This window comes from Chlorocebus sabaeus, chromosome X (assembly GCF_047675955.1).
Source record: "Chlorocebus sabaeus isolate Y175 chromosome X, mChlSab1.0.hap1, whole genome shotgun sequence".
NCBI classification, from domain to species: Eukaryota; Metazoa; Chordata; class Mammalia; order Primates; family Cercopithecidae; genus Chlorocebus; species Chlorocebus sabaeus.
The window spans coordinates 121,656,402-121,684,069 of NC_132933.1; the positions used below are offsets into that span (position 1 = coordinate 121,656,402).

At 37.1% G+C, this 27,668-nt stretch overlaps 1 protein-coding gene across 7 annotated transcripts in view; it reads left to right on the forward strand.

The window, feature by feature from the left end:
- DMD (dystrophin) overlaps positions 1-27,668 on the forward strand; it is a 2,258,239-nt gene that overhangs the window by 2,196,476 nt on the left and 34,095 nt on the right. For 5 of the 7 annotated variants that reach the window (XM_037986581.2, XM_073013821.1, XM_073013822.1 and 2 more), the window contains 5 exons: positions 885-1,021; positions 1,714-1,752; positions 6,138-6,203; positions 7,338-7,403; positions 10,159-10,317. In XM_037986581.2, coding sequence (XP_037842509.2) covers positions 885-1,021; positions 1,714-1,752; positions 6,138-6,203; positions 7,338-7,403; positions 10,159-10,317 — 467 coding nt within the window. The remainder of the gene's footprint in view (positions 1-884; positions 1,022-1,713; positions 1,753-6,137; positions 6,204-7,337; positions 7,404-10,158; positions 10,318-27,668) is intronic. The other 2 variants (XM_037986587.2, XM_007991388.3) reach the window with 1 other exon arrangement.

Sequence of the window (27,668 nt, forward strand, 5' to 3'; positions counted from 1 at the left end):
GGCAAGGGTGTAGACTTGGTGGCCAGACAGACCTGAGTACAAATCTCCATAAAAATTAAAGACAGGCTCCTCTCAGGTTTGTTTTCTCTAAAATAAACCTGTCCCTGTTTACTGTAGAGCCACCCTTCGTGTTTCTCCTCTCTTTCTTTAATTCTTACATTCTCCTCTTTTCTAAACTTTACATGCTTGCTATTCAAGATATGGTCTGTTGACCAACAATCACATGTCTATTGGCATTACCTGGGTCTTTATTAGAAATGCAAAACTGCAGGCCCCAACTCCTGATGCTCTAAATCAAAAACCGCATTTTAGCGAGATCTGCAGCTGGTTCCCATACACATCAAAGTATGAGAAACTCTGCTTTAGAGCATCTCTCTCTTCCATCATCAGAGTGATCCTCCCAGATATTTGCCTTTCTCACCTTTATTCCTCTTATAGAGATGGTCAGTGATTGAGAATGTACCATGCCGTGAATAGACCAAAATTTAGTGGGTGAAGCATGCTATCATTAAGTAGTTTTTAAAATACCATAAAGTGTGGTAAAATTTAACATCACCTTTTTGACCTTAAGACCTATAAACTACCACTTATTAAGTAGCCTAGTAAGCTTGTATGCTTCATTTATTTATCATAACAATGTGTTGAGGTGTTATTGCTCCCATTTTACTGATGATCAGAGCCTCTGAGAAGTAAATAACTCACCCAAGTTAGCACATGCCAGGCCTGGTTTCGGAGCCGCATTTGTCTGATTCCAAAGCCTTTGCTCATGACCACAACACTCTCCTTAATTACAAAACAAGTGTCATGGGGCAGAAGACTGGAGTGGTCATTAGTTTTGAAATCATACTGTCCTAAATCTGATGTCACCATGATCTCCCTTTTAGACTACATCAGGAGAAGATGTTCGAGACTTTGCCAAGGTACTAAAAAACAAATTTCGAACCAAAAGGTATTTTGCGAAGCATCCCCGAATGGGCTACCTGCCAGTGCAGACTGTCTTAGAGGGGGACAACATGGAAACGTGAGTAGTGGCAAAAGCAGAACAAACGCTTGTTTGATGTATATTTGAACTCCTCTCAGCTGAACACCCTCCTTCACTCCCAAATGCAAACAGTCTCTTCTATTTCTTTTTATTTACGTTAGCTGAAAAGAGAAAACTAAGCTGATGTCCAGTTGCCATTTCCCCACTTCACTTGACAATTTCTTTTTCCAAAAGTTAAACTTTATCTCACAGGGGGAAAAAAAAACCACAACACAATACAGCCACTAATTGCCTTACAAGCCTTATAAGAAATATGGGACTGTTTACAAATGAGGGATTCCAGTATTTCATTTTGATTTTCCTCTCTCACAAATCAGTAAATGTGTGTCTTTTTGTATCTCATTGTGTGGTCATATCTAGTCACTTGTTTCTACTCAAGAGAAAATATAATCACAGGAAAAAACTACTTCACAGTAAGTAGTAGTGGTTCTCACGATCAAAGGGATGTCTTCACCTCTTTTAAACCTGCTCCTCTTTTTTGCCTTAACTCTGATGGCAGTCACACAACTGTTTGTTTTCCTTTTAATTCACTTTACACCTTGGTTTGGCTATTGCTTTCCATGGTTCATACTTAATTGGCTGGATTTTATTTATTTTGACCTTTCAGTAAATTTTTTTTGCAGCTGAGTTTGCGTGTGTCTCTCTTCACCACCTCATTTTTTGTTTTGCAGTCCCGTTACTCTGATCAACTTCTGGCCAGTAGATTCTGCGTGAGTACTTTTGCTGAAGGGTGCTGCTACCACCAACACATTCGCTCGCTTGGTTTTCTTTTGTTCTGTTTGTTTGTTTGTTTTGTTTTGTTTTATGAACATATTAATTCCCTTTCCTTCATTTCAGTTTGTTTTATTCTTTTCTTGATGAGACTTTGAAAGTACTATCTACACAGATCAGGAGAATCAGAGTGGGTTTTTTGGTTCCTCCACCAGGTGAAATTCAAACCAGCTGAAATCCTGGCTTGAATTCAAATTATAATCAAAGAAGTTACTGGAGTTTTAGCTGTATTCCTGGGAGACATGTTTATATATTTCTTCATATAAAAGCAAAGAAGAACCTTCTGATTACGTCATAACATTCTTTAGCCATACTTCTTGAGATTCGATGCTTTTTAGAATCTTTAGGGTCTGTTATAAGTGAACTATTAAAAATCAGCAGAATTCGTTTTAAAGTATGATGTTGAGTTTAGCTGAATAATTTTAATGAGGTGTGCGGACTGTTTATCGGGTTATGCCATGCTATTTGACTAATCATTATATACAAGGCTTTCCAAATTTTGAACTAAACTCACTTTGCTCTCCTCTCCAAACTAAATATTCAGCTCATAAATAATTATACCTTTGCTCTAGGAGGAAAGTATATTATAGTCTTTGTTGTTATTATTGGTGTGTATTAATAATACTAAGGTTAGATACCAGCAGATGATTTATCTCAGAGTTTATAATGTTAGAAAACTCTTTTTTGGGGCCTGTGATTTATATATTAGCAAACAAAGTGCCTGTTTTAAAACTACATTATGTAGGGTTGTTATAACAAACTTTTGGTATTTCAAAGTATGCTTTATTTAAATATTTATTGAAAATCAGACGGCTCTATTATGTATAAAGGGGAAATGACCAGTTCGGAAGATAAGCTTATGTAAGAATTCAATTTCTTTTTATTGAGTCTTTTTTATTGTTCCACTGTGTAATTTAATTTAAACTAGGTTCTTTTTTAAAAACCCTGTAGTGATAAATGCAAATTATTAATTGAGGTTTATTTTCAGTCTTTATGGGCCTAAAGGAAGTGGAAGGCTTCCCTTTCTTTTTTAAAATTTCGTTATTGTGCCCCTTAATTTTGAGATATGGTAGCTATAAGTAGTATATTCTCTGATTTATTTAATCATCGTGCTTAAAGAACTTTGGGAGTTATTTAGATTCAATTATGTCCTCTGCCTCTTGGAAATTGTTTTTTTCTAACCCAGGTAGTCTGTTATAGAAGTTACAACCTTTCAAAAATAAGAAACTTTTAAAGAGTTTATACACTACAGTTTCAGCTTGATTGGATCGTGATAAGTGAATGGATTTACTCTATGTTAAAATAAGTTTAACCAAGTAAGAAATCCAAATGACAAATATGCTAAAGAACAGTTGTTACGAATACATAGATAAAAGTAGCACAAAATAATAAAGAGTAATTAATAGATCCTTGAAAGGCAAAAAGGAGCTACACATAAGCTAATGAGAAAAAAAAATTATGACAATCAGTTTCAAGTAACTTATTTTAAGTAGAAGATGTTGTCTTTCTTAAACGCTGAAATACTTTAAAATTAATAACATCTTTTATTTAAAAATCTTTTCTAACAACTAAAACACACTTCCCAATTTGTCTTTTTTATGAAGAGTTGGTTAGATTATTCAGAAATAGTGGCAAGTTTTAATTTTGAGGAAGAAAACAAACCTAGCAGATATTAATAAGAAAAATAACATGGAATTATCCTGGAGGCTAAGAATTAAAGCTCTGTATAAGTCTGTGTTTTCTTTAATAGCAGTAATTATATTTAAAGTATTTATTCATAGGATTATAAATACTATATAAAATATATTACAAAGCCATCCTATTCAGGCATAAGAGCCAGGTCCTAACGTGTTTTATTTTGCAAGAATTTTATCTAATGTTAACAAATCCTTTGATGATTACAGTATTTAATCCATTTGATATGGATCACAGAATTTGAAAGTTTCTAGAGATACAGACTTTTTGGTTTTCCTTAGACTAAACTCTTATTTGCTTGTGTTTGTCATATTACTTTAACCTAAAGCTACCATAGGCCTTTATATTGTTTGTCGATAAGGGAGCCAGTAGCCAGTCAAACAATATTCTTTGAGCGATTCTGCATTGAAACCTAAATGAATGTCAACTTTTAATTAATAGAGTTTTCATGAAAGATAAGGTGGTGGTGGGTGGGATAGAATTGACCAAGTGGGTCATTAACTCTAATAGTAAGTAATCCTTCTGGGTATATGGTTTTGTATTTAGGAAGTGGGAAGCGGGGAGCAGTATTATTACCTTCTTTTGGAAGTGTTTTAGAAGGCTTTGCACTTAGTTTTCTTTGTGGACTAAGTGGCTTTGTATTTTTACTAATTCTTGGTTTTTAAATGATTCATCTCTGACCAGTACTCCCTTTTGGCTCATTTTCTGGCTTAATAAGTGCCTCTTTTAGTGTACATTTTTTAAGATTTCTGGTTATTATAAGTTCTTGTGCTTATGCATGCTGTGATAGGCGCCACAGATATTAATAAGAAAAATAACATGGAATTATCCTGGAGGCTAAGAATTAAAGCTCTGTATAAGATTTTCTGTATAAAATGGTATTAAAGTGTTTTGGATTTATATGCCTCTTTTCTTGGTGTACTTATGCTCCAAGGTCTTAGGCTTTCTTTCTTCTATACACTTCCAGGGTAGCAACTGTTATAAGGGAAAACACTACTAATGTATTTTCCCTGATGGTAGGCTTTTTGCTTATTAAAAAAATATGTAATTGAAAGACTGGTCTATTCCAAAAGATAGTTCTTTTAATACAAATAATCCAAGTATTAATTTATCTTGATCTGCAGTGAAGATTTCAAAACAAACCTTAGCATTTTTCTAATAATGGGCTATGCCAGGGTTCTAGAAGATTAACAGATTAACTCTCCAAAACTATAGTGAAGATTCACATGGAAATCTTTGGATCTGCTTATTAAATTGAGTAGTCATCCTTTTGTTTCCTCTTGACAATTTAAACGTCTTTATAACTCATTTCAATTTGATTATGATTACACTTGACCTAGATGACACTGGTTTCATAAATAAGATCTTGATCTCTCAGGGAAGAATTCCAGTTCCCTAGTTATTTGCTGTAGTGTGTTGTAATTATTTTACTGTAGTATATTAAGAAATAGGAATTTCTGGCACATTTTCTAATGCAAGCTTAGCTACTGGTAACTACATCTTTTTCTTTTTTAATGTAAGAAGAAACAAACACATTCTCCTTAGTGTTTCAGCCAAGTCCTTCAGTGCTACTTGGACATTGGGCTAAACCAGGGTCCTCTCTGAATTACATTATTGTTGACTTTCGGATTTATGCCTTTACCTAAGGGCTTTCTGTGTCAGCAGAGAAATGGAAGAGACCTTTTGTGCTATTCCAATTAAAACAAAAAGTACAAGCCTAAACTGGTTTTCAGAACAGATGGTTTTTTTCCTAAGGTTAATCCAAAAGATACTATAAAAACTTCAAGGATAATTAATAGATCAGATATGAAAGGATGAAAAAATGTTAACCCTACCAGAATTCTAGCCTATGGAGATAAGAAAAGATAGGTGTTTATATACAAAAAGCATATAGACTATTCCTGCTGATGATCTCCTCTTATTATCTCACCTGTGTTTTAGCACACAGTATCCCTAAGAAATATTTCAGATATCATGACATTCTACGAAATTTAGTCATTCTTTTTAAAAACCTCACAATATAATCCTGGGTCATTCTATTTTGTGCTAGAAATTAGTAGTATAGTCTTGCTGCTGACTTGGAAGATACATTTCTTCTTTACAAGATTGCATAGATCAAGACATCTTGATACATGGAGTCTTAAGAAGTCTTGTACTAGAGTAGCCTCTTTGAAGCTAAAATAATTGTAAGTATCTAGGCAAATGTACAGCTTTCATTCAATAAGAAGATAGCCTATAAATGGTGCAGGTGTAAACTGTTTAAATTTTTAAACCACATAGTGCTAACACAATTTCAGAACTATAGGATGTGAGAAATTAAAAAGTAGGAGGACAAAATGCTACCTAGAAACTGTCTCCCCCAACCTTTTCTATGATGGGAATTTTCCAGAGAAGCTTTTGGCCTCTCTTCATGGCTTTTAATAAAAGCAGAAGTATGAGAAATCATCTCACAAACCTGGATTTTAAAATACTTGATAATATTTAAGATATAGGAGCAGCTAAATGTATACATTATCCATAGAATTAGAATAAAAGCATTCTAGGCCATGTGTATAACATAACTGTGTGGTGGGGTTTTTTCTCCATTAATGGATGGTATCTGTGACTAATCACATTTTCTGCCTTATAGGCCTGCCTCGTCCCCTCAGCTTTCACACGATGATACTCATTCACGCATTGAACATTATGCTAGCAGGTATGAGACTAGTTGAATGCCAGGCAAATATTGATTGAAATAACTAACCAAGGAAAGCTAACCTATAATATTTTAAACAAATCTTTTCTTTTTTCCCCAAACTTGTCTGATTCCTACTAATCAACTTGCCCTCTAACGTGCATGCCGTTCCACTGCATGTTGTTTTTGGTCACCAACAAGAACATTAGTCCAGAATAATCTTCCCTAACCCTGGCTTTTAAACATTTCCGGTAGCCTTGCTATGTTTTTTTTTATACTGAGCACATTTACTAAATTATTTACTAAATTGGCTTACAAGTAGTCTAACCTCCTTAGAAAACTGCTAGACCAGACATTCATATATGAAAAAATGATACTGTATTATGTAGAGAATATGAAAGCATCAGCTTTCCATTTGTGTATTTATTTTACATGACATACTATAAATAAGAGAATAATTAATTTTCCTAATCCTTGGACCTTTCTGTCTCACCTTCTTTGTGTTTGAGATCATTTTTATACCTAAAAACTGAATTACTAATTTTAAAATATCTTATGCTTGTTAAATCAATCCGTAAGAGTTTGATTAACTTTTTTTTTAGTTGTAAACAAACATGCAAACAAAAAACCTGTATAACTGCCTGAGGTGAAGAAGATTTTAAAGGTAAAAATTGGTGGCAGAATGTTTCGAGAGCTTACTGTGCATCCATCCTTTGTCAATATTCTAACTGCTGGACATGTTTACCAATCGCGAAAAGCATTAGCTAGCTGTGTAAGTCTGTCATCAGCGGAAAGTAGTAATTGTCTTAAAAGACAAGGGGTAGTGTAAGGTAGGGAGTGCACTTATTGTTAGGGAAGCTTTTCTTCTGAAAACAAAGACCTGTTCTCAGTGAAAGCAAGATCGATCTGTAGGGGGAAAACAGTGAAATACAACTTTCCTTAGAATTTATATCATAAATGTAGTGCTACTAACTAGCTGTGGTCTACCACACACTGCCTCAAATGGTTAAGCCAACACACACATCCTTTAATTTGAAGGATTCCTTTCTCTTCTTGCCATGATTTATCCTTTAGTTTTCAGGAATGTTCGATTAGGTCTTGAATAGATTATAAGAAGTCACATAAGTTTTAATGAGCTTTTACGTTTTTTATCAGGCTAGCAGAAATGGAAAACAGCAATGGATCTTATCTAAATGATAGCATCTCTCCTAATGAGAGCATGTAAGTATCCCATCTCTTTTTACAAAATGTTCCTGACGATGAAATTGCTTTGAGGGATTTAGAGGTAGGATAGCACAGGATATAGGAATTAGCATCATATTCATTTGATCTTTTAAGGAGCCATTCATTTACTTTTTTCCTTTAATTCTTAATGCCCTGGCATGGAATGAGCTCATCCAAATTCTGGCATTATTAGCATTCAGAGTAGCAAAAATAGTTTGCCTTATTCTTAAACTTATTTCATACCATATGATTACAAATCGCAGAGTCCCAAGTACCTATAGTAATGCTTAATCTTTGACCAAACCTGCCAGATATTTAAAGGGATAGGATATTAATTTTAAAGTGATGGCTAAGCACTATTTTCTCCACTCATGGGGAGTGGAAACGTGATCTTGATATAGCATAGCTATTCACATATGGTAGGTTAGTTAGGCGTTTTCCTTCAGAAATCCAAAGAAGTCGATTTTTGTGATTTAGCATCTTCACAAGATAAACAGAGTGAGAAAATCTTATGAAAGGTTTCCAGAGGAGAAGTACAAATTCAGGTCGCAGTTCATTAGCAGGATGATAAGCCAACCCTGTTAAACTTTAAGGACAGAGATAGAGTGGTGCTAAAAGCAACAGGGAACAACACAGCTATGGCAGGGAAACTGAGGCTTCATTGTAGAGTAAGGGCAGTGTTCACAATACAGGGCATAAGGGAACATTGCCATGAACCAAGTAAATGCTGACCAGGGCTTGAGGTACAGAGAGCAGGCATTGAAGCAAATATGAAGGAAAAAAATAAGGATCTGCCAACTGAATAAATAACATAAAGAGAAGAAATCTAGTCAAAGTATTATGATGCCTTTTTAGTTTGATAAAGTATGGATATCTCACCCATCTTGGAGAATATAGACAAAGGGAAGAATGATAAATTTATCATATGTAGTTGGTGTGGCAGCACAAAGTCATGCTCAGATGAGAAAAGAACCTTCATAAGGATTAGGCCAAAAGAAATAGTATCAAAGTGGCATATATGTTAACTAGTTATTGAAGACATGAGAAAAAACAATCTAATCTGGTACATAAACAATCAAGCTAATAATAAAGAATCAAGTCAACCCTCAGTCATTTGTATATGACTTAGTTACTTCAAACAAACAAACAAACAAGCCTTTCCCCAACCATAATTGTGATGCCTTATCTTTCTTAGCTATGGGAAAAAGTATTAATGGTATTAATATATAAGATACTTCGACAGTAAAATATGTGGCCAAAGAATCAACTAAATGTAAATAGCTTGCACTTCTTTGGCTCACTGATTTTGATATTAGAAGCTCTAGCACATTCAAATTAATTGAAGTTGTATCTGTGTAACAGTGGCTGTCATTCATTGACTGCCTAAGAGAACAGGAAGAAAAGTATAGTTACAACTCTAGGTTATAATTAAACATGGCAAGTTCTAGCAATAAAACTTCAGAATTTGGAATGAGTGTGATAAATTAGGTGGTAAAGCTGCTTTTGTTTTATTTTAAACTAAGCTTTAGCTTATTCTGAGGACATAAAATCTATTTTGACTCAATGTTGGATGGCAAAAAATCATGGCATTTTAGGGGCACATTTGGGGAAGTGGTTTGGTGGATTGGTTGACCTCACTTAAATGTGTTTTTAATACCCAATAATTACTTTTAGTCAGCTTTTCACATCTAAACCAGTTAACTGGCTTGATAGACAAAAATAATTCAAATGAGGAGGACTTTTTCCTAAATTTCAGATTTTTTTTTCAACTGAAAATTAAGTGGGTATGGAGAGGAGAATATTAGTGTATCATCGTAATGATATCTAACCAGAAACAAAGAGCTTTAGCCTGTCATTATGGACAGAATGAAATTCTTATAACTTGGAGGTAAACAAGCCTTTCAGGAGCTTGGAGCAATGCATTCAGAAAAAAGTTTGTCCTGTGTATTAGAGAGCTCCTAGTTTCCAGGAGAGATTGCAGCTGCCTCCCCAAATATAAGCCTTTTTGCCTCCTTTTCCCCCAAGGTTAGTCCTTAAAACTATTATGTATAAATTTTAAAATAAATAAAACTTAAATTTGAAAAAACTCTGCCCTGAGGAATGAGATGTTCAGTCTTCTTTTAATCAGTCACCTTAATGGCTTTTTTCCCCTCAATTTTTGTTTATCTGTCTAAACAATAACTGAATGAAACAATCATTTATCTCCAGTTTAATTGTTGTTGTCATTCTGCCTCAATGACTTATATAAGTTAAAACTGACTTACTGAAGCAATATTTTTTGGTTACATTGCCTTCCACTTAAGAAAATATTTCCTCTGTTACTTTTAGAGCTGCAAGGTATTTTTTCCTACTCAGTACAACAATAGCGTGGGTTAGTGAACAGATTATCTTGACAGGCTTGGTGGCCAAAGCATTATACAGCGATTATTATGTCTTTTAATATTTTTTAGCTATTGACTAACATCGATGTAGAGTCCCAGTATTTCTGTAATTCTGCCTTTCATTTATCCATGTAAATAGGCCAATCAATTTCATTTGAAAATTTGAGCAAGAAAACACTTTGAATTGTTACCAATAGAATGGTAGATCACAACCTCAACAGTATCAAAAGGTCTTTAGAAGCAGGAAAAAAGGTCTAATTAATTGTTAAGAGCAAATAAATGTTTCTATTTTCAAATACACTCCTGAGTCCCTAACCCCCAAAGCAAAATAAGGGGGGGAAAAAACCAAAACCTTTGATTTTATTTTCCAGAGATGATGAACATTTGTTAATCCAGCATTACTGCCAAAGTTTGAACCAGGACTCCCCCCTGAGCCAGCCTCGTAGTCCTGCCCAGATCTTGATTTCCTTAGAGAGTGAGGAAAGAGGGGAGCTAGAGAGAATCCTAGCAGATCTTGAGGAAGAAAACAGGTGAGTTTTCTTTCTAGCTTTGTCATTGGTATGCAGAGTGCATACACTTGCACACATAGAAAAGTGCCAGGAATCTTCACTTAGAGTCATTTTATGTCTAATTGTTTTCTAAAATAATCTGTTTAGCTCCATTTGCAGATTCTCTTTTTTTTTTTTTTTTTGTTATCTGAAAGAAGACAATGAATGCAATAGTATGATGAAGAACTCATATTTTAGGTGTGAAGGAACTAATGCTGATGGTGGTATTTGACTTGCTGCATGTGCCTCTGAGGCTTTGATTTTATATTTGAGAATAGAATTAAAGAAAACAGTAGGTTATTTAATTTTATGATTATATGATTTTTTACATGTATTTGGCCGTATTATTCTACCTCAAACATTTAAGAAAGTAGGACTATTGGCTTGGTCATATTGGGAAACCAATTGTTTCGTCTTATTTTTCATCATCAAACGCAGAAATTATTATTTATGTTCACCATCATAGCAGGTTAGTGAGACAATTCCAATTGTCAGCCATCACCTGTAAAAGACATTCATATAAAAATAGCAGAAATTGTAGAAGAGGAAAAAGGCTAAAGAACTCTCACAATGACTGCAGGGAGGACAAAGATGTAAAACTCTGGGGTATTGTATGGTGTCAGGATAATGCAAATCATTGGACTTTTAGTTTTGTGTTACATTTATTATGTCACAGGTCCCTGGTTTAAAAAGTCTTCTCACATGATCACTTCTAACTCACAATGTGCCTTCTTCAGACAAGTGCCACTAAGCAAGGATTTAAAGTAGTTGTTGCTCAGATTTGTGGGTCTTATGTACTTTCATCTCTTTGGTTGAGCCCAAGCACCAAGAGCTCTTAACATAGGCAACACAGTGTGTCTGAGGTCTGTGACCTCGGGAGTATGCCACTTCAGGATGAAAAAGCAAACAGCCATTCATCCATTGCTTCCTGCTGCCACTGCCCGCCTTCTAGCTCTTAACACCTCTGACCTATGGCCATAGCTCCTTATCTGGTTGGCTTCCCTTTAGTCTCTTCCCCACCCTTCCAATAAATCCTCCATACTGATTCTACTTGTACATCTTGCCAGAACCAAGACCCATCATGGCATTCCCCCTTTCACTGGATTTCTGCATGTAGAAAAAAATCAAGCTTTTTAGCGGGGCATTCAAACCCTTCCACAATATTCTCTTGACCTGCTTTTTTGATGCCATCTTCTTTTGTTCTCCCTGTATTCTGGTCATGCTATTGTAGCTAGTATTTCTGAATACATCCTGCTCTCATCTACTTTTGGGGTCAAGCTCAAGCTTGAGTCTCAGCCTAACTGCTAACCTCTAACCCATCACTGCCATATCTGACAAAGGAATCCCACCTATCCTCCGTCACATTGCTCAAAATAACTTTCCCCATGGAGCCCTGCTAGATCCCTGCAGTTGGAAGAAATCTGTCTTTTGCCTCTATTCCCAGAACACTTTGGACCTTTCTCAGAAAATTCCTTGACAGTTTGCCTTTTTATCAGTTATTACCAGTGCCTCTCTTTAATGAGCTAGTGTGTGTCTCTGGGGCATGGACCGTATCTTAATCATCCTCATATCCTCCATAGTACTTAGCATGGTTTAAATACTTAATGGATACTCAGGAAATGTTTGGTAAAAACCTGAAAATACTGTAAGAACATCACATGAGTACCATCCAGGAGATAATATTGAACTTTTTTTGTTGCTGTTGTTTTAATGATAGCTTTATTTTTGGCCTTACTTTTAAGATCATTTGTCAATGAAGACCATGGTAAACATTTCTTTCCACTTTATTGAGAATAATCAATAATATCCATTTATGTTAAATCTGTAATTATTGTAGGGGTCAAAGTCAAATTGGAATAAAAAGTTGGAACTGACACTGTAAACAGAATTTGATGTTACCAAGGAGTAAATATGTTTTTGAAGTATATGATTGTGTAATATATCTTTTGAGCTCACTGGTCAAGAGCCCTGCCTTGTTTGTGGTTAGCATAGTCTCTCTCTATACCATTGCACTTGGGTCAAAGAATGTTGGTAAAGAGTACTGATAACTATCATTTATATATCATTTTATTTTGAGCGCACTTTTACGTATTTTAGGTCATTTAATCTTCTTACAAACTCTATAGAGAAGAGACTGTCACCTTTTGGTGAATGAGACACAGGTTCAGAGAGGTTCACACAGCCTGCCCCAGATTTCCCAGTCTGCCAGTGGTAGAACTAAATTGAAATCCAGACTTTTCTGACTCTAAATAGGCAACTCTACCTTCAACCAGATAATAAAGAAGAGTTAAGTCCCTGTGAATGTCATTTACATAGAATTGAGGCATATTCCCCAGAATGTTCCTTAACTTAAGGGACTATCTGTGAGGACTAAGTGTCCCTGAATAAACCTGTTCATCTACTTGTAGGGCAGTGATAACCACTTTACCTTGGAAGATATCCAAGACCATTCTCCAAGAATGGGATGGTTTGTTCTCTAAAAGAACAAAAAAACATAACACCAGGGCTACTTAGAGCTCCAAAATGAGGACTCTGGGGTTGATGCAAATCTTTCTGTAAGTTACCTTGACCTTCACGAAATGATCAGGATGAGCTTCCTTCATTTTCCCTTCATCTTGTCCTATTTGACCTCCTACCAAATTCCAAAGAAATGTCTCCACAGAGTTCCCTTCCTGAAAACAGCCCGTGCGGTTTTCTTTGCTTTGCCCAGTCCTGTCTTCTTGCAGTTCTGCGCAAGGAGCTTCAAAGCCCTAGATTTGCCCTCGCTACCCTTGAATTCAGTGTTGCTTAAGGAGCCTTTAATTTGCCATTTCCTATTCTTCCTGAGAAAACCCAGGAAGTCTTTAGATGCCCTCTCTGTGCACAGCTAGCTGGCTGTGTCCCAGGTCAGCATTGGGCTATGCAATCTGACAAATACGAGCATACTTGTAGAGAAAATAAGAAAGGATATTTAAAATTGAGATTGTCCCAAGTCCTTTGGATGCATACTTATTGATCTGTTAATATATATATTTTGTGTTCCTTTGGCTGTGATTTATCTCCAAATAACAGTTAGCAAAAGAGAGAGGCCTGGAGAGCACCATTCCTGACTAGATATTTATTTAATTCCATTAATTGTTCTTATTCATGACACCTCCCTGCAACCCCCTAGAAAAACGGAGGATGGCTGTTTGAGAAGTGTCTCAGAGGTATCTTCTCTCTGTCTTTAGAATTCCCTTTCTCCTGGTTGTTGCACATAGTATTCAATAAATATTTGTTGAATGCATTAACGAATACATGAATTGAAATGAAGCTGAATTTATTTTAATTGTAGCATACATGCATGCACTTTTGACTAAAATTCTTTTACAAACCTAATCTCGTAGAGAAAAGCCTTTCAAAAGCTTTTTTTCCTGCTTGCTTTTCAAAATACTCCCCTTTTTCAAACTGCCTTGATTAGCACCAGGCATGGCTTTGTCATAAATTTAGAATGTTAAGAACCCATTTTCCAAATCCCAGGCACTATATGTATCCCACATTGGTGTTCTCTGATTCTTGGTTTATGCCACAAAGATAAGGCTAAAGCTCTGAGTAAAAGCTAAATCTGACTGAGTTTTTCCCATAGTGCCTCCCATAAGTTTGGATGACTAATGGCGTTAGTGAGATATCCAGTGTATAATATTTCACTTCTGCATCCTATTTCTCCTTCATTACCACATATAATTCAGATTCATTTTTATTTCATAAAGAACCATTAGATGTTGGGTTTTTGCCCCATTGTGTGTCCTTAGCATTGCAAACTCAAGGTTTACTTTTTTTTCTTGCATTGATTAAAGCCTTGAGTCTCCTGACTTGTCTGTAGTGTTCAAATACAGAGATGTATTTTTCTCTGCACTGTCTAAATAAACCAAGACTTGCTCTGAAATTCAAGGTATGATCCTAGCAATGAAAAGGTAGCCTTTCTGAGAGACAAAGACTCACTGTCATTCTACTACCTGCATAGCAAATTGATTAGATTGTTCTCAAGTTGAAAAGGCGGCTAAATAAGTCTAAAGTTAAAGTTGTTAGTAGATGTTATATTACAGGAGGGAACTCTGTAGATTCTTAATACCTACTCAGGACCTTTCATGTGTCTTGCTGGGCAGTAAGACCTTATGAAGCCAAAATTTGAGTTTTCTCTTGTTCCTTTAAATTCCTCCAGTGATTGTGCAATATTATTATTGTTACAGTCAAAGAAGTTCTAGATCAGTTACTGATACCACTGAATTAAAGTAGCTGGAAATCATGATCCTCTTGCTTTACTTTGTAATTGATCTGATAACTTTGGACCTAGTCTAGTAGTTATCAATCTTCATAGCTACGGGATCTCTTTATTCAATGTTCTTTCATTAGGTCTTTGTGTGAGTCTCCAATGATGGTGAAAAAATAGCCAAAATGAAGGGAATCTGAAGAGGTTAGAATGGGCATTCCTATGGAATATAAACAAAGGTGTCAGAGTGAGGAATGGCAGAGTTTATTTGAGGGAAACTGCAGTTGTATTACCTTTCTTAAGAAGGCAAAGAATGAGAGGAGATGAGGCTGGCCAGGTCAGCAAGGGCAGGTCGGGAAGGGTGTGGTACCCACTGCGGAGTTGCTGCCTCCATGCCTAGTCTAGGGAGCCACTCAAGGGTGTGAGCCAGGAGTGAGGCTGTGATATTGACATGAATATACACCACACGGGCAGCTGTGTGGAGGGTAACTTTGAAAAGAGCGATGGTGGAACAAGGAAATCAAGTTGGGAGGAGTTACGTGGGAACCCAAGAAAGAGATGGTTAGAGCCTTAAGTAAGGTGATAGAAATGAAGTAGACGGGCTGATCTGAGTGATATTTCGGGGGAGGGCAGACCTATTTGATTTTGTAGTTCTGTGGGACTAGGGTAGGAAGGAATGATTCCCAGGGCTGGTGACTACAAAACAAGATGATAGTAGTTGTTTGCAGCTGGGACTGATAATTCAGGAGGAGTCGCAGCAGGTCCGTCCTTTAACGCAGCAGTGTTTATACAGGTCCTTCCTGAAGGGCTGAGTAGGTGGAAGATGATAAATGAGGTATGGAAGAGGTCGAGTTGAGGTCCTGGTGACATCTCCACGTGTAAATGTCTGACAGTCTGAGAGATAGAACTCTGGTGCTTGTAGAAAGGATATGAGCCTGAGATACTAGGTCTGTGAGTCGCCAGCTCACAGGTGGTAGTTGAAACAGTGAGGATGAATTTATATACCCAGGGAGCATGTAGCAGAAGGAGAACACTGGATTTTGTAGAACTCTGGAAGACGCGACTATTAAAATGTGTATTTAATTACTTTTATTTTTAATAGAGAATACATGTATATTATACAAAATCCAAAGGGTTGAAAAAGACATATAGAGAAAAGCAAACCCTTCTCTAACCTTCTCCCCTGGCTGTGGTGTTTCCAGCTCTGGAGGATACCATCTTTCTTGGTTTCTTGTGTTTCCTTCCAAAGATGCTCTCTACACATGTAAATATTTGCAAACATATTTATGGTTGTTGGGGTTACTTCACACAGTGTCGTGCAGTGTTCACTCTGGTTTTCTCTTTTTACTTAAAAATCTTTAATTTTCACATGCTGGAGAAATGTGCCAGAAGAAGAGGAGGGCAGAGCTTGGGAATGATGGGAGCATTTTCCCACGGGAGGCAGGAGAGAGAAGGGTTAGGGAACTAAAGTATGGGAGGAGGTGTGACCTTGAATGAGAGAAGGACTGCCTCTGAAGACAAAGTGGTAAGTAAGGAATTTAGGGTAAGGAAGGGAGGAAAGAAGGATAACGGAATGAATGTTAAAATATTCAGTAGACATCATTGGAAATAATTCAAGACCGATTCCTACAGCTGTTCCCACATGTTTTTAAAGTTGGAGAGGAGAGGAAAGCGTGGTATATGATACATTTAACGAAACTAGGCATTCAAGTTACTTGGTGTATTAGTCCATTTTCATATGGGGCAATTTATAAAGAAAAAGAGGTTTAACAGACTCACAGTTCCATGTGGCTGGGAAGGCCTCACAATCATGGCAGAAGGTGAAGGAGGAGCAAAAGCATGTCTTACGTGGCAGCAGGCAAGAGAGCATGTGCAGGAGAACTGCCCTTTTTAAAACCATCAGATCTCATGAGACTTACTATCACAAAAACAGCATGGGAAAAACCCACCCCCATGATTCAGTTACCTCCCACTGGGTTCCTCCCATGATATGTGGGGATTATGAGAGCTATAATTCAAGATCAGATTTGGGAGGAGACAACAGCCAAACTATATCATTTGGTGACATGGGCCCCAAAACGAAGGGCTACAGAGCCCTTCTTTAGACAAAGGGGAGCTAGTTTGATCACAGAAATCAGAGAGCCAAGACCTTTTATGGCAAGGATGAATAACAGCTAAAGGGCATACACGCCACATTGAAGAAGCTGTGTAAGAATGGGGTCAACCATCTCAGCTGTACTCGGGCAGGGAGGATAGGAACATGGTAGAAGTGGAATCACCATTATTCACAGGCTCAGTTTCTAACTAGCAGAGCCAATGTAACTAAATTTCCTTTAGTTTGTCCAAAGTTAATTGAAGTCTGAGGGGACTGATTCATAGTATCCAGTTCATGGAAGTGAATGGATAACCCAGAATGAAAGTTTATTTCTCCCTTTATCGTAATTAAAAAGAGAGATCTCTTTTTAACTGCCTTGTATTAAATGTTATCAAGGTTGCCTTAAAGCTTTTTTAGGGGGAGACAGCATCTGGTTTAAGTGCAAATACTAGATCTATTAAAATGAGGAATATATTCATTTTTTAGGCACATAGCATCCTGTGTCTTAGAATCCAGTGTCTTAGGAATCACAATAAAAATCGTGTTCTGGTGCGCTTAGAATCTTGGCATCTAAAATTGGATGTTTGTGAGGACTGCTTTATACTACAGAAGAACTGAAGTACCCCTCTGGTGATTAGAATATTCATATCTTCCAAGTACAGCTGCCATCTCCCTAGAACATGCTGGATGAACAGTTAATGTTCTTACAATCCAATTTCCCCTTGTTTTTAGATTTTTCATGAAGACCCTTGTCCTCCTGTTGGCCTTCATTTGCCAATTGTCCCTCTATAGTAGAATTGATTATGGTCATAACTTTCTTTAGCTACTTACCAGGCCTGAGGATGTAATTCTGTTCAATTCTGCAGATAGTTACTGAGAACTTAATGTAATTTTAAAATTGTGAGACTACAAAGATGAATAAGCCTTGGTTCTTACCCTCATGGAGCTCAAAATTTATTTTTAGAAAGTTAAAATAGAAACAACTACTTATAACCTGGTATTACAAGTACTCTGGGGGCACAGAGGTGAATGATTTATTCTATCAGAGGGAGTCGAGAGGCCTTTACAAAGAGACTTTAAGAGAGAGTTAAAGTCTGAATGGGAGTTAAAGAGTTAAAGACTGAATGGGAGTTTTCCAGTCTGAGAGAGAGGGGAAGGATGAGTTTTCTGGACTGGTGGACCAGTGAGTAATGTGTGGCATGGAATGAGGAGAATAACAGGGCAGTGGAATGGTAGTGGGGACTACTGTTTAAACGACTTTGTGCATCATACTAAGGAGTTAGGGTTTTATCCTATAAGCAGGTAAACAGTGATGGCTTTTTGAAGGAAGGAGGGGAAGATTGAAAAAAATAACTGAACTGGCAGAAAGCTAAAGCCATAGAGATTGGTAGAAGTACAGTGGAATAGTTCATTAAAAGATGGCAGGTTCTTAACTAAGGATGTCTTAGGCAAGTGAAGAAGGGGATGGAAAAATTAGAAGGTCACTGAATGAATGAGACCAAGGGAAAATGGAGAGGGGGAGGCATCGGGTGTTACGGAATGTTTTAATTTGGGAACTGGGAAATGATCATTGTAAAACAAACAAAAACAACCTAGTGCACCCAGGAAAAACTGATTTGCAAAGCGTTAGTGCATGGAGAGAAAGAGCTATGTATCAGACATACTGAATTCTATTTGCCCAAGGACATTGAGTGGAAATTTCCTAAGTTGATTTTATGTGTTCAGTTTTCAGAAAGGATTCTTTAAAAAGTCATAGCAATACAATTCCTGCAATATAAATAATAGATCAATGAACATCATAGGGATTAGCATAGTTGATATGACGGAGCTTCAGATTCAGTTTGAGCTTCCCTGTAGCCAGGGAGATAATGGGAAGCAAAGATTTGTCTGTCTCTTAATATTGAATTAAAGAAGCATGCAGCATCCTAAAGAAACATCATTGTTTTCCTGGCTCTACGTAATAATAATAACAAAAATATCTGTCCTTTGAGTGACTGCTATGGACAGGAACTCTTCTGAGTACATATAAACTCCTATTTAATCCTTAAAACAACCCTATGAAAGAGAGGCTGTTTTCAGAAGATTAAGTGGCACAGAGTATTAAGGACACTTTGTATGGCCAGCAAGGAACAGGACCTGTATTCATACTTGGGTGGTGGTCCTGAACTCTTAAGCAGTGTTACACTTGAAGTGATTATTGGCTAGTGTCCTTATCAACATTTTTATAACAAATCCTAAGGGAAATTTTATGTGGCTGTTTCTCATGGCCTTTGATAATTGTGGAAAGCTTAACATTAAACAACAAAGATAGGATGACAGTTCTCCAAGGATAAAGGTCACTGTTGCCTCAAATGTGTTCTGCAGAATACCACTGAGATACTCTTAAGAAAAAAGGATTCCAAGGACAGAAAAACTTTGAAAGCATTCATACTGGAAAGTCATCATTACATTAGCATTTGCACTGAGGAGTTTGGAAGTGAAGAAACCTGATTGGCTTTGTCTAACCTCATGTTGCTCCCACTTACTTGACCTCAAGCCCAACTGCAATGTGATATGGAACACACTTTGGTAAAGAAATTCAAGTCTGAACTAAACTTTGACAACTTTGAAAACAAGGAGGATAGCATAGTTGACTCTACTGTAGTTGCTGAGAAGCCTATCCACTGTGTCTCTGGGAACATCAGAAGATAAAGCTGTAACAGGTGCCCACAGAGGAAGCCTGGATTTTTCTCACAAAAGTAACTTTTGATATGCTCTAGTTATGAAACAGTTACCCTGTAGACCCAGAAGCCAGAATGATTTAGTTTGAAAAATCTAAAGGTAGGTATTAAATTCTCTCTCATGACTATAGAAAATTTTTTGCACCATTTTTGTAGAATATCCCACTGAATAACTTGGCTTTTCACCCAAACCACCAAGAAAAATTTCCACCAGTGACGATGCATTAACTTCCTTGTTAAATGATTGAACTTTGAAAGATATTTACCAAAGACAGCACCTTTAGCTTCATCACAATTACTGTGGAATCTTTCTTTGTAAGTAGTTAAATGCAAAGGCCAGTTGTTGCTTGAGGCCCCTCCTGGATTGTGATTTTAAAGTGTATCATCAACACATGGGAAGATTATTTCTCCCTCTTTATCTTATGACAGAAATGCAGGTACAGCTTTCATCTCAAGTAAGATTAAGGTATAAGTTACAAAGATGTGTAGCTACTATATGGTCCTGTGTAATGCTACTTGAGGAATGCTGTTCCTTTCCTGGCACTGAAATTTTAGAGGTCGCATAATCAGTATATCAACCTCATGTGGCTTGGTGCTTAGCAAGTTTCAGTTTATAGAGCCCACGGCTAATCGAGACATCCAGGAGAATGTTGGAGAGATAGGTCTGAAGCCTTAGAAGAGAGAAATCTGGATTAAGGAATAATGAGTTGGGGGAGGGGATCATGGTCGTGGAGGACGTGGAAGCCTAGGGAGAGGATAGAGACCTCTTAGGAAGAGAGTTTGTGTAAAATAGAAGACCAAGGACCTCCTGATGTACTTGATTGTAATTGGGCATGAGCAGCCCAGTTAGAAATGGTTTCCTGTTGGTATTACATGTGTAAATGGATGACTTCTGCAGATGGCTAAACTCACCCATTTTATTTTTTTACTCTCTTAATAGTTAAAATATGACCTTTTCTTGTGTCTCCAAATTCTGAGTTACCTTATGGTGCTAGTCTATCTGTTGTAACTACAAACCCTAAGTAAATCCATATGATCCTTTTCCTGTAATTTCCTAGTAAATCAAGGTGATAATTTCAAAGGTAAAAATAATCTGTATTTTTAGCTTTAGCAGTGAGCATGATTCCCAGTCTTTTTGCCTTTGAGTAAGATTTATTACCATGGTGAAACTAAACAATATTCCACACACTAGAATGTGAGCTCTTCAAGGGTAAGGGATGGTGTCCTACATATATCTTCATCTCTACAGCACTGAGTGCATAAATGTGTTATAAAAATGAATGGATAAATATCCTTTGGAGTTTTTCTGTTTCTTGATGGATTTTGGGGTTGATTTGCAGCTATCTCCTTGTTTTTCTCATTTCTTACATTATTTTCTTTCCCAAAATCCCTTAATATACCTGTTTAGTTTGTGATGTCATTTTCCATTAGATTGAAACCATCCAAGTTGTTTAGGCTAACCCAGACTTAAGCATTTTCTGGGCTTATTTTTGGACTCTTTTTAAAACTCATCTGAAGACGTGCATACGGTTTTTCTTTTATGTACATGGGTTAAACCTTGATTTTTCCATAGTAGAAGAAAGCATTATAAAAATCTTATAATGCTATTGTCTTCACTGGGGAAATATCTTTTGTGCTATAAGAAATAAAATTTTGAATCTAGAATTTAGTTTTTTATAAGAGTTTTATTGAGATATAATTCTCATACCATATGATTTACCCATTTAAAGTGTGTTAGTCACTGATTATTAGTTAATAGGTTAACCAGTATTAATAATCACTGGTTATTAATTACAGAATTGTGCAAGCATCATCGCACAATTTTAGAACATTTTTACCCCCAAAAGAAATCCCATCCCCATTTTCAAGTCACTCCCCATTTCCCCTGCAACTATTCTTTTCAACCCTAGCAGTAGACAATCCCTGATCTACTTTCTGTCTCTATGGATTTCCTTATTCTGGACTGTTAATGTAAATGAAATAATACAATATACAGTCTTTTGTGACTGGCTTCTTTCACATAGCGTAATCTTTTAAAATGATATCTATGCTATAGCCTGTATTACTATTTCATTCATTTTTTAATGCTGAGTAACATTTCGTTGTATGGATATACCACATTTTTTAATCTACTCATTACTTGATGGACATTTGGGGTATTTCTACTTATTGTCGGTTATGGATAATGCAGCTATGAACATTCATGTACAAGCACTGGTAATTATTTTAAAGAAATTATTCTGGGCTGGGCATGGTGGCTCACACCTGTAATCCCAACACTTTGGCAGGCTGAGGTGGCAGGATCACTTGAGGTCAAGAATTTGAGACCAGCCTGGGCAACATAGGGAGATACCATCTCTACAATTTTTTTTTTTTTAATTACCCAGGCATGGTGGCTCATGCCTATAGTCCTAGCTACTCAAGAGGCTGGGGCTGGAGGATCGCTTGAGCCCAGGAATTCAAGGTTACAGTGAGCTATGATTACACCACTGCACTCCAGCCTGGGTGACAGAGCAAGGCCCTGTCTCAAAAAAAAAAAAAAAAAAAAAAAGATTCTTTGGTTTCTGTCATTGTAATAGAGGAGGCCATAGGATCGTATATGGCAAGACTATATAGCAGTGCATGCCAGGGAGTGAAAACTAGGCCATCAAGATGAATTTATTGGGAGAACTTAAGACTAAGTCTAACTACACATGAGGGATTGAAGCTGGGACATACGAAGCTTAAAATTATTATTCTTCTAGAGACTGTTATGGTTTTTTGCTGACCACAGACAATGAAAGTTTGATATTTTGCTGTATTTGTCTGAAAATGGAAACACACTTTTCCCAATGGCCCTATTCCTGAGGACTAGACTTCTTCACCTCTAAAACCTCTCCAATCCTAGTTTTTCCTTTTGGCTGATGCAGACCAACCACTGCCATTTTTGTCTTGGGTTTTGTTAGTCTGTCTTTTTTCCAGTAATAAGTGGTTAAAATTTCTTACGAATTCTTCTTTTCTTGTGTTCAACTTCTGATTAATACATTTAGTCTATAGACAGTAATGAATTAGTACCTGATCAGGAATTTGTGAAAAACATCTCAGTTATTAAAGATTAAGAAACTAAAGCCAATTAATATTGTCATGTTCTGTCTCTTGGAACTTGAGCAAGATATGGATCTAAGTGTCAAGGACATATCCAGAAAATAGAGTCCACGTAGATACATTAACCCTGTACCCTTGGTCCATATATTTTATTTCAGCAATGATCCATAGACATATTATAATTTGACAGTTTCATCACATACCTAGCATATTGGGTCAAATTTAGGAAATCTCGTCCTAATGATCTTAACTCAGTGATCTCATTTTGCCCAGATGTTCAGCTGTGATAAACTTTACTAAGGCACCGATGATGGATGATACACAATAATTCCAAAATTTGGGGGTGGCTACAATATGGCTAGGGGCTAGAACTCAGGTATCTACAGGGCAAATATTGAGTGATTAGTCATTTTCTAAGCATTAGATATGCATATGTTCTGCCAAGCTCAGTAAGTCTGAGTAGATTGCTTTCATTTCAGATAATGTAAGTGCTTTCTTTTTATAGGAAGTTTTTAGCACATCTGAGGTTCTAAATCCAAAAAGTAAATAATATATAGAGAAAGAAGTAATAACAACAATAATAGTAACCAACATTTATTGAACACAGTATGGGCTGGGCATGGTTCAAAGAAAGTTTGACATATAGAATGTCGACCATACTGGCTGAATAATCCTCATAACGGAATTAGTGCTTAAGTCAGGTGCCCAGCCTCAGCAAGCAGCAGAGGCAAGTAAGTCATAAAGCAAGGTCTTCTGAATCCAGGACCATCTCTCAAGCCTTGTTCTAATTCTCTCCTCAGCCATGGATGGTGAAAGGCACCACAAAGGCAGGGTGTCACAAAGTGGCGTTGTTCAACCTTTCCCCTGATAGGGCAAACCCTTTATTTTTTTCCTTTACAATCTTTGACATCTGTTTTAAAACGCAGATATCACTAGAAGAAATGACACTTTATTATAAAATCCTAGTAAAATTTAAATGTCTTACATAAAACCTTTATACTGAGCAAATTTCAGTAGGAAAGGGCTTGGAAGTAAGGCCCTGAATGTTTTAAAGGGCGACAGTGCTAAGAAATGATTAGAAACAAGAGCCTGAAGGGGTCCTGCCATTTTTACTGTTTTGCTTAGGGCTGACCTAAAATATGCATAGTCTTACTTCTCACCCTGTGAGCTTATCCTTATTAATGTCTTTTTCCACCTAGTTTAGGGGTGTTTTTGACTTTGTGTTTGATAAAATTTTACAGTACAGCTTTAGACATCTTTATTGTAACTTTTTTTTGAAATGGAGTCTCCCTCTGTTGCCCAGGTTGGAGTGCAGTGGCATGATCATGGCTCGCTGCAGCCTCAACCTCCCAGACTCAAGCGATCCTCCCACCTCAGCCTCCTCCTCCTGAGTAGCTGAGACCACTGGCATGTGTCACGACATATCGCTAATTTTTTCAATTTTTTTGTAAAGATGGGGTCTCCCTATGTTGCCCAGGCTGGCCTTGAACTCCTGAGCTCAAGTGATCCTCCCATCTCTACCTCCCAAAATGCTGGGATTACAGGTGTGAGCCACTGCACTGAGCTTTATTGTAATTTCAAGGGCTCTATGAATTTCCAGTTTTTACAATTCATCTTGCTTGTAGAATTTGTCTTTCATTTAAAAAACTGCTAATTTGCTATGTTTATAGCTGCTGTAATAGTTCTGTATGATTTACTACATTTGCCTGAATTTAGATTGGTGGATATAATTTAGCTGCTTTTAATATTATTTGAGGGTAAATTCAGATTTCTTTGGATCTATTCCTTTTCGATGGGAATCTTTGTAGTTGTTCTGCTTTACAAAATAAGCCCTGTGTGTGCTCATGCTTTGGTATACAGTTAAATGTATGATACTGTTAAGAAAACACTAATCACTGGAAAGTGACCTTCATTTATTTATTTCATAAATATCATTATACAACTATATAATTACACATAGTAGGGAAGCTCCATTTAAAGAGTAGATGACTTACATTGAAATCATTTGACCTTTGTAAATTAGTATAAATTACACAGAGATTGTTGTAATGTTCTTTATCATACATAATAGTTATGATTGCTAGAGAGGCACTCATAAATCATTGCTAAAAGGGCTAGCTGCTTTCATGTTTTCAGCAGGTTAAGGCAACAAGCCTTGCCAATTTGATTAATCTCTTGTGTCCCTTAGTTGGTTCGGAAGTTTTTTTGAGTGTAAATTTGTATGTAGACAACAGAGTTTATATACTTTATGACATAAAATTAATCAGATACATCTACATATTTGTAGAATGGGGGGATTCTTAGCTCTATAAGAATAAGAAATTAATAATGGATGGAAGACTTTTTTTTTTAGGATGACTGACTACAGGAAGAAATTGTAGTGACAGAAGCCATGTGTAGTGAATTTGAATTAATGTTCCTTAGGGAGCTACCAGAGAAATATAATTTACAAGATAATCAAGAATGTAAATAATAGATTCTCTGTGGAGTCGTCTGATCACTGACATATATTCATCTGTATTGAAATAACTTCATGACTACATTCTAACAATTAGAAAATCGTTAGGGGTGAGACGTACATGTATACCTTCAAGAAAAGCAAAATATGTATTGGTAATAATATAATTTGACAGTCAGCTGTTAAAACGAGTACATTGTATACTTGTTAAACATTAGAAACTGGGCATGGTGGCTCACGCCTGTAATCCCAGCACTTTGGGAGGCCAAGGCAGGCGGATCATGAAGTCAGGAGATCGAGACCATCCTGGCTAACATGGTGAAACCCTGTCTCTAGTAAAAATACAAAAAAAAAAAAAAAAAAAAAAAAAAACAGGCGTGGTGGCAGGGACCTTTAGTCCCAGCGACTCCAGATGCTGAGGCAGGAGAATGTGAACCCAGGAGGCAGAGGTTGCGGTGAGCTCAGATCGCACCACTGCACTCCAGCCTGGGCAACAGAGCGAGATTCCGTCTCGAATTAAAAAAAAAAACCACACACACACACACACACACACACTAGAGTAACTTACCTTGGAACATTGAACAGTAATTCTGAGGGAACCTTGATCATTTATGAGAATGATCTCCCCTACATTAATACTGTGTCAAAACTAACATTATTGTATACCTCAAAAAGTATTGGCATAGATGTTTTTAAATATAAGAAAATTCAAATGCATAATTGATGAGGGCTAAATGGCTCAATTTCCCAACCTCTAACAAAAATATGCCCTAACACAGCTCTGCGACTATGACTGCATTTATTAAAAAACATTTAGTAAAAATCATCTCTAATTCAAACCCTCAAGTACCAGTTCTTCTTGATAATTCTCATGAACATTTGGAAATACCTTAAAAGAGAATTTAGATTCAAATCAAAAAACTTTATTTCACTTGGTTGCAGGCCAAGATACCTCTTTTAACCATTTCTGGCTTTTAGAATCCTTATCATGACAGCTTGTCCTGTCTCAGAGCTTCAGGAGGAAAAACTAGTCCCTCAAAATCAAGTTTGCTGTTGAGCTTAATAAGAGGTTTATGTATGTCATGTTTGTTTAGGAGAAAAGCACTTGTTCGACTCATTTAATCCTGGCCTGGTGAATTAAGGCTTGAATTAATACTGAGGGAACTTTGACTATACATCTACAAAATCAGTGTGTCCTGGTAGGCTTCTGATGAAGATAACATTAGCTCTTGCTTGAAGGCATCTTTCTCTGCTCCCACCATTTACCCAGTGGTAGATAATATATGGAGTGAAAAATGAAAAAGACATAGCTGGGCTCTAAAGCAATATGAACATCTCTGTGGACCAGAAATGTGAAAGAAAAAAAAAAAAGGCAAAACAGGACTTCGTGAGTTGTAAGTGGGGCTAACTTTGTGGGCTTTCAGCTCCTGCTGTAGTAACAGGGATTAAAATTCTCCTTACAAGGTGGTGGCCCAGAGCCAGGATTACTATTTGAAATCAGAGCCCCACAAAAACACACCTAGAGAGAGACACATACACATACACACTTACACTTAAAAGCAACATGAAAAGAAACATTTTGCTCAGGGATCTACAGCTTATACACAGCTATGGTCCTAATGCATAGAGCCAGGGGAAGAGGCAAAGATGCGCAGTTGGGAAAGACAGCATCACAGCCTCGAAACCAGGACCTGAACCAATCTACCTACTGCCTGGCAATGAAATGAGCGATATCTCTGTATCACTCAATGTAGGAGCTGCACACTACCAACAGATGTAGCTCTAAACTCTAAGCCCCTGGGTATGGCTGGGAGCAGCCATAAAACCACCTGAGAGAGAGATAATGAATTTAAAAAGAGAGGAAAATAGAAAATACATACACACAAGAATAACAGAAAATATACACATGCAAAACATCCCTTGCAAAATTTGTCTCCAAAACAGGATCCAAAATACATGAAGAAATGGGATGGCACCCCCACCCAAGTTAAACATCAAAAAACGAATTAGGCTGGGAACAGTGGCTCATACCTGTAATCCTATCACTTTGGGAGGCCAAGGTGGGAGGACTGCTTGAGTCCAGGAGTTTGAGACTAGCCAGGGCAATGTAGTGAGGTGCCATCTTTACAAAAAATAATTTAAAAAATATCAGCCGGGCATGGTGGTACATGCCTGTAGTCCCAACTACTCAGGAGGCTGAGATAGGAGGATTGCTTGAGCCCAGGAGATTCAGGCTGCAGTGAGCCATAATTGTGCCACTGCACTCCATCCTGGGCAACAGAGTGAGACCCTATCTCAAAAAGAAAAAGAAGATGAATTAATTCTAGAAGAAAGCAAAATGATAGACTAGTACAACAAAGATTTTTAAGTACATTTAAGATGCCTAGACCAGGTGCTGTGGCTCACACCTGTAATCCCAGCACTTTGGGAGGCTGAGGTGGGTGGATCACCTGAGGTCAGGAGTTCAAGACCAGCCTGCCCAACATGGTGAAACCCTGCCTCTACTAAAAACACAAAAATTAGCTGGGTATGGTGGCAGGCACCTCTAATCCCAGCTACTCAAGAGGCTGAGGCAGGAGAGTCGCTTGAACCCGGGAGGCGGTGGTTGCAGTGAGCCGAGATCGTGCCACTGCACTCCAGCCTCCATCTCAAAAAATAAAAATAAAAAGATGCTTAAAGGCATAAATAAGGGGTACCATTCACTAAAATAACAAGAAACTGAAACAGAGATGGATGAAATATAACTAT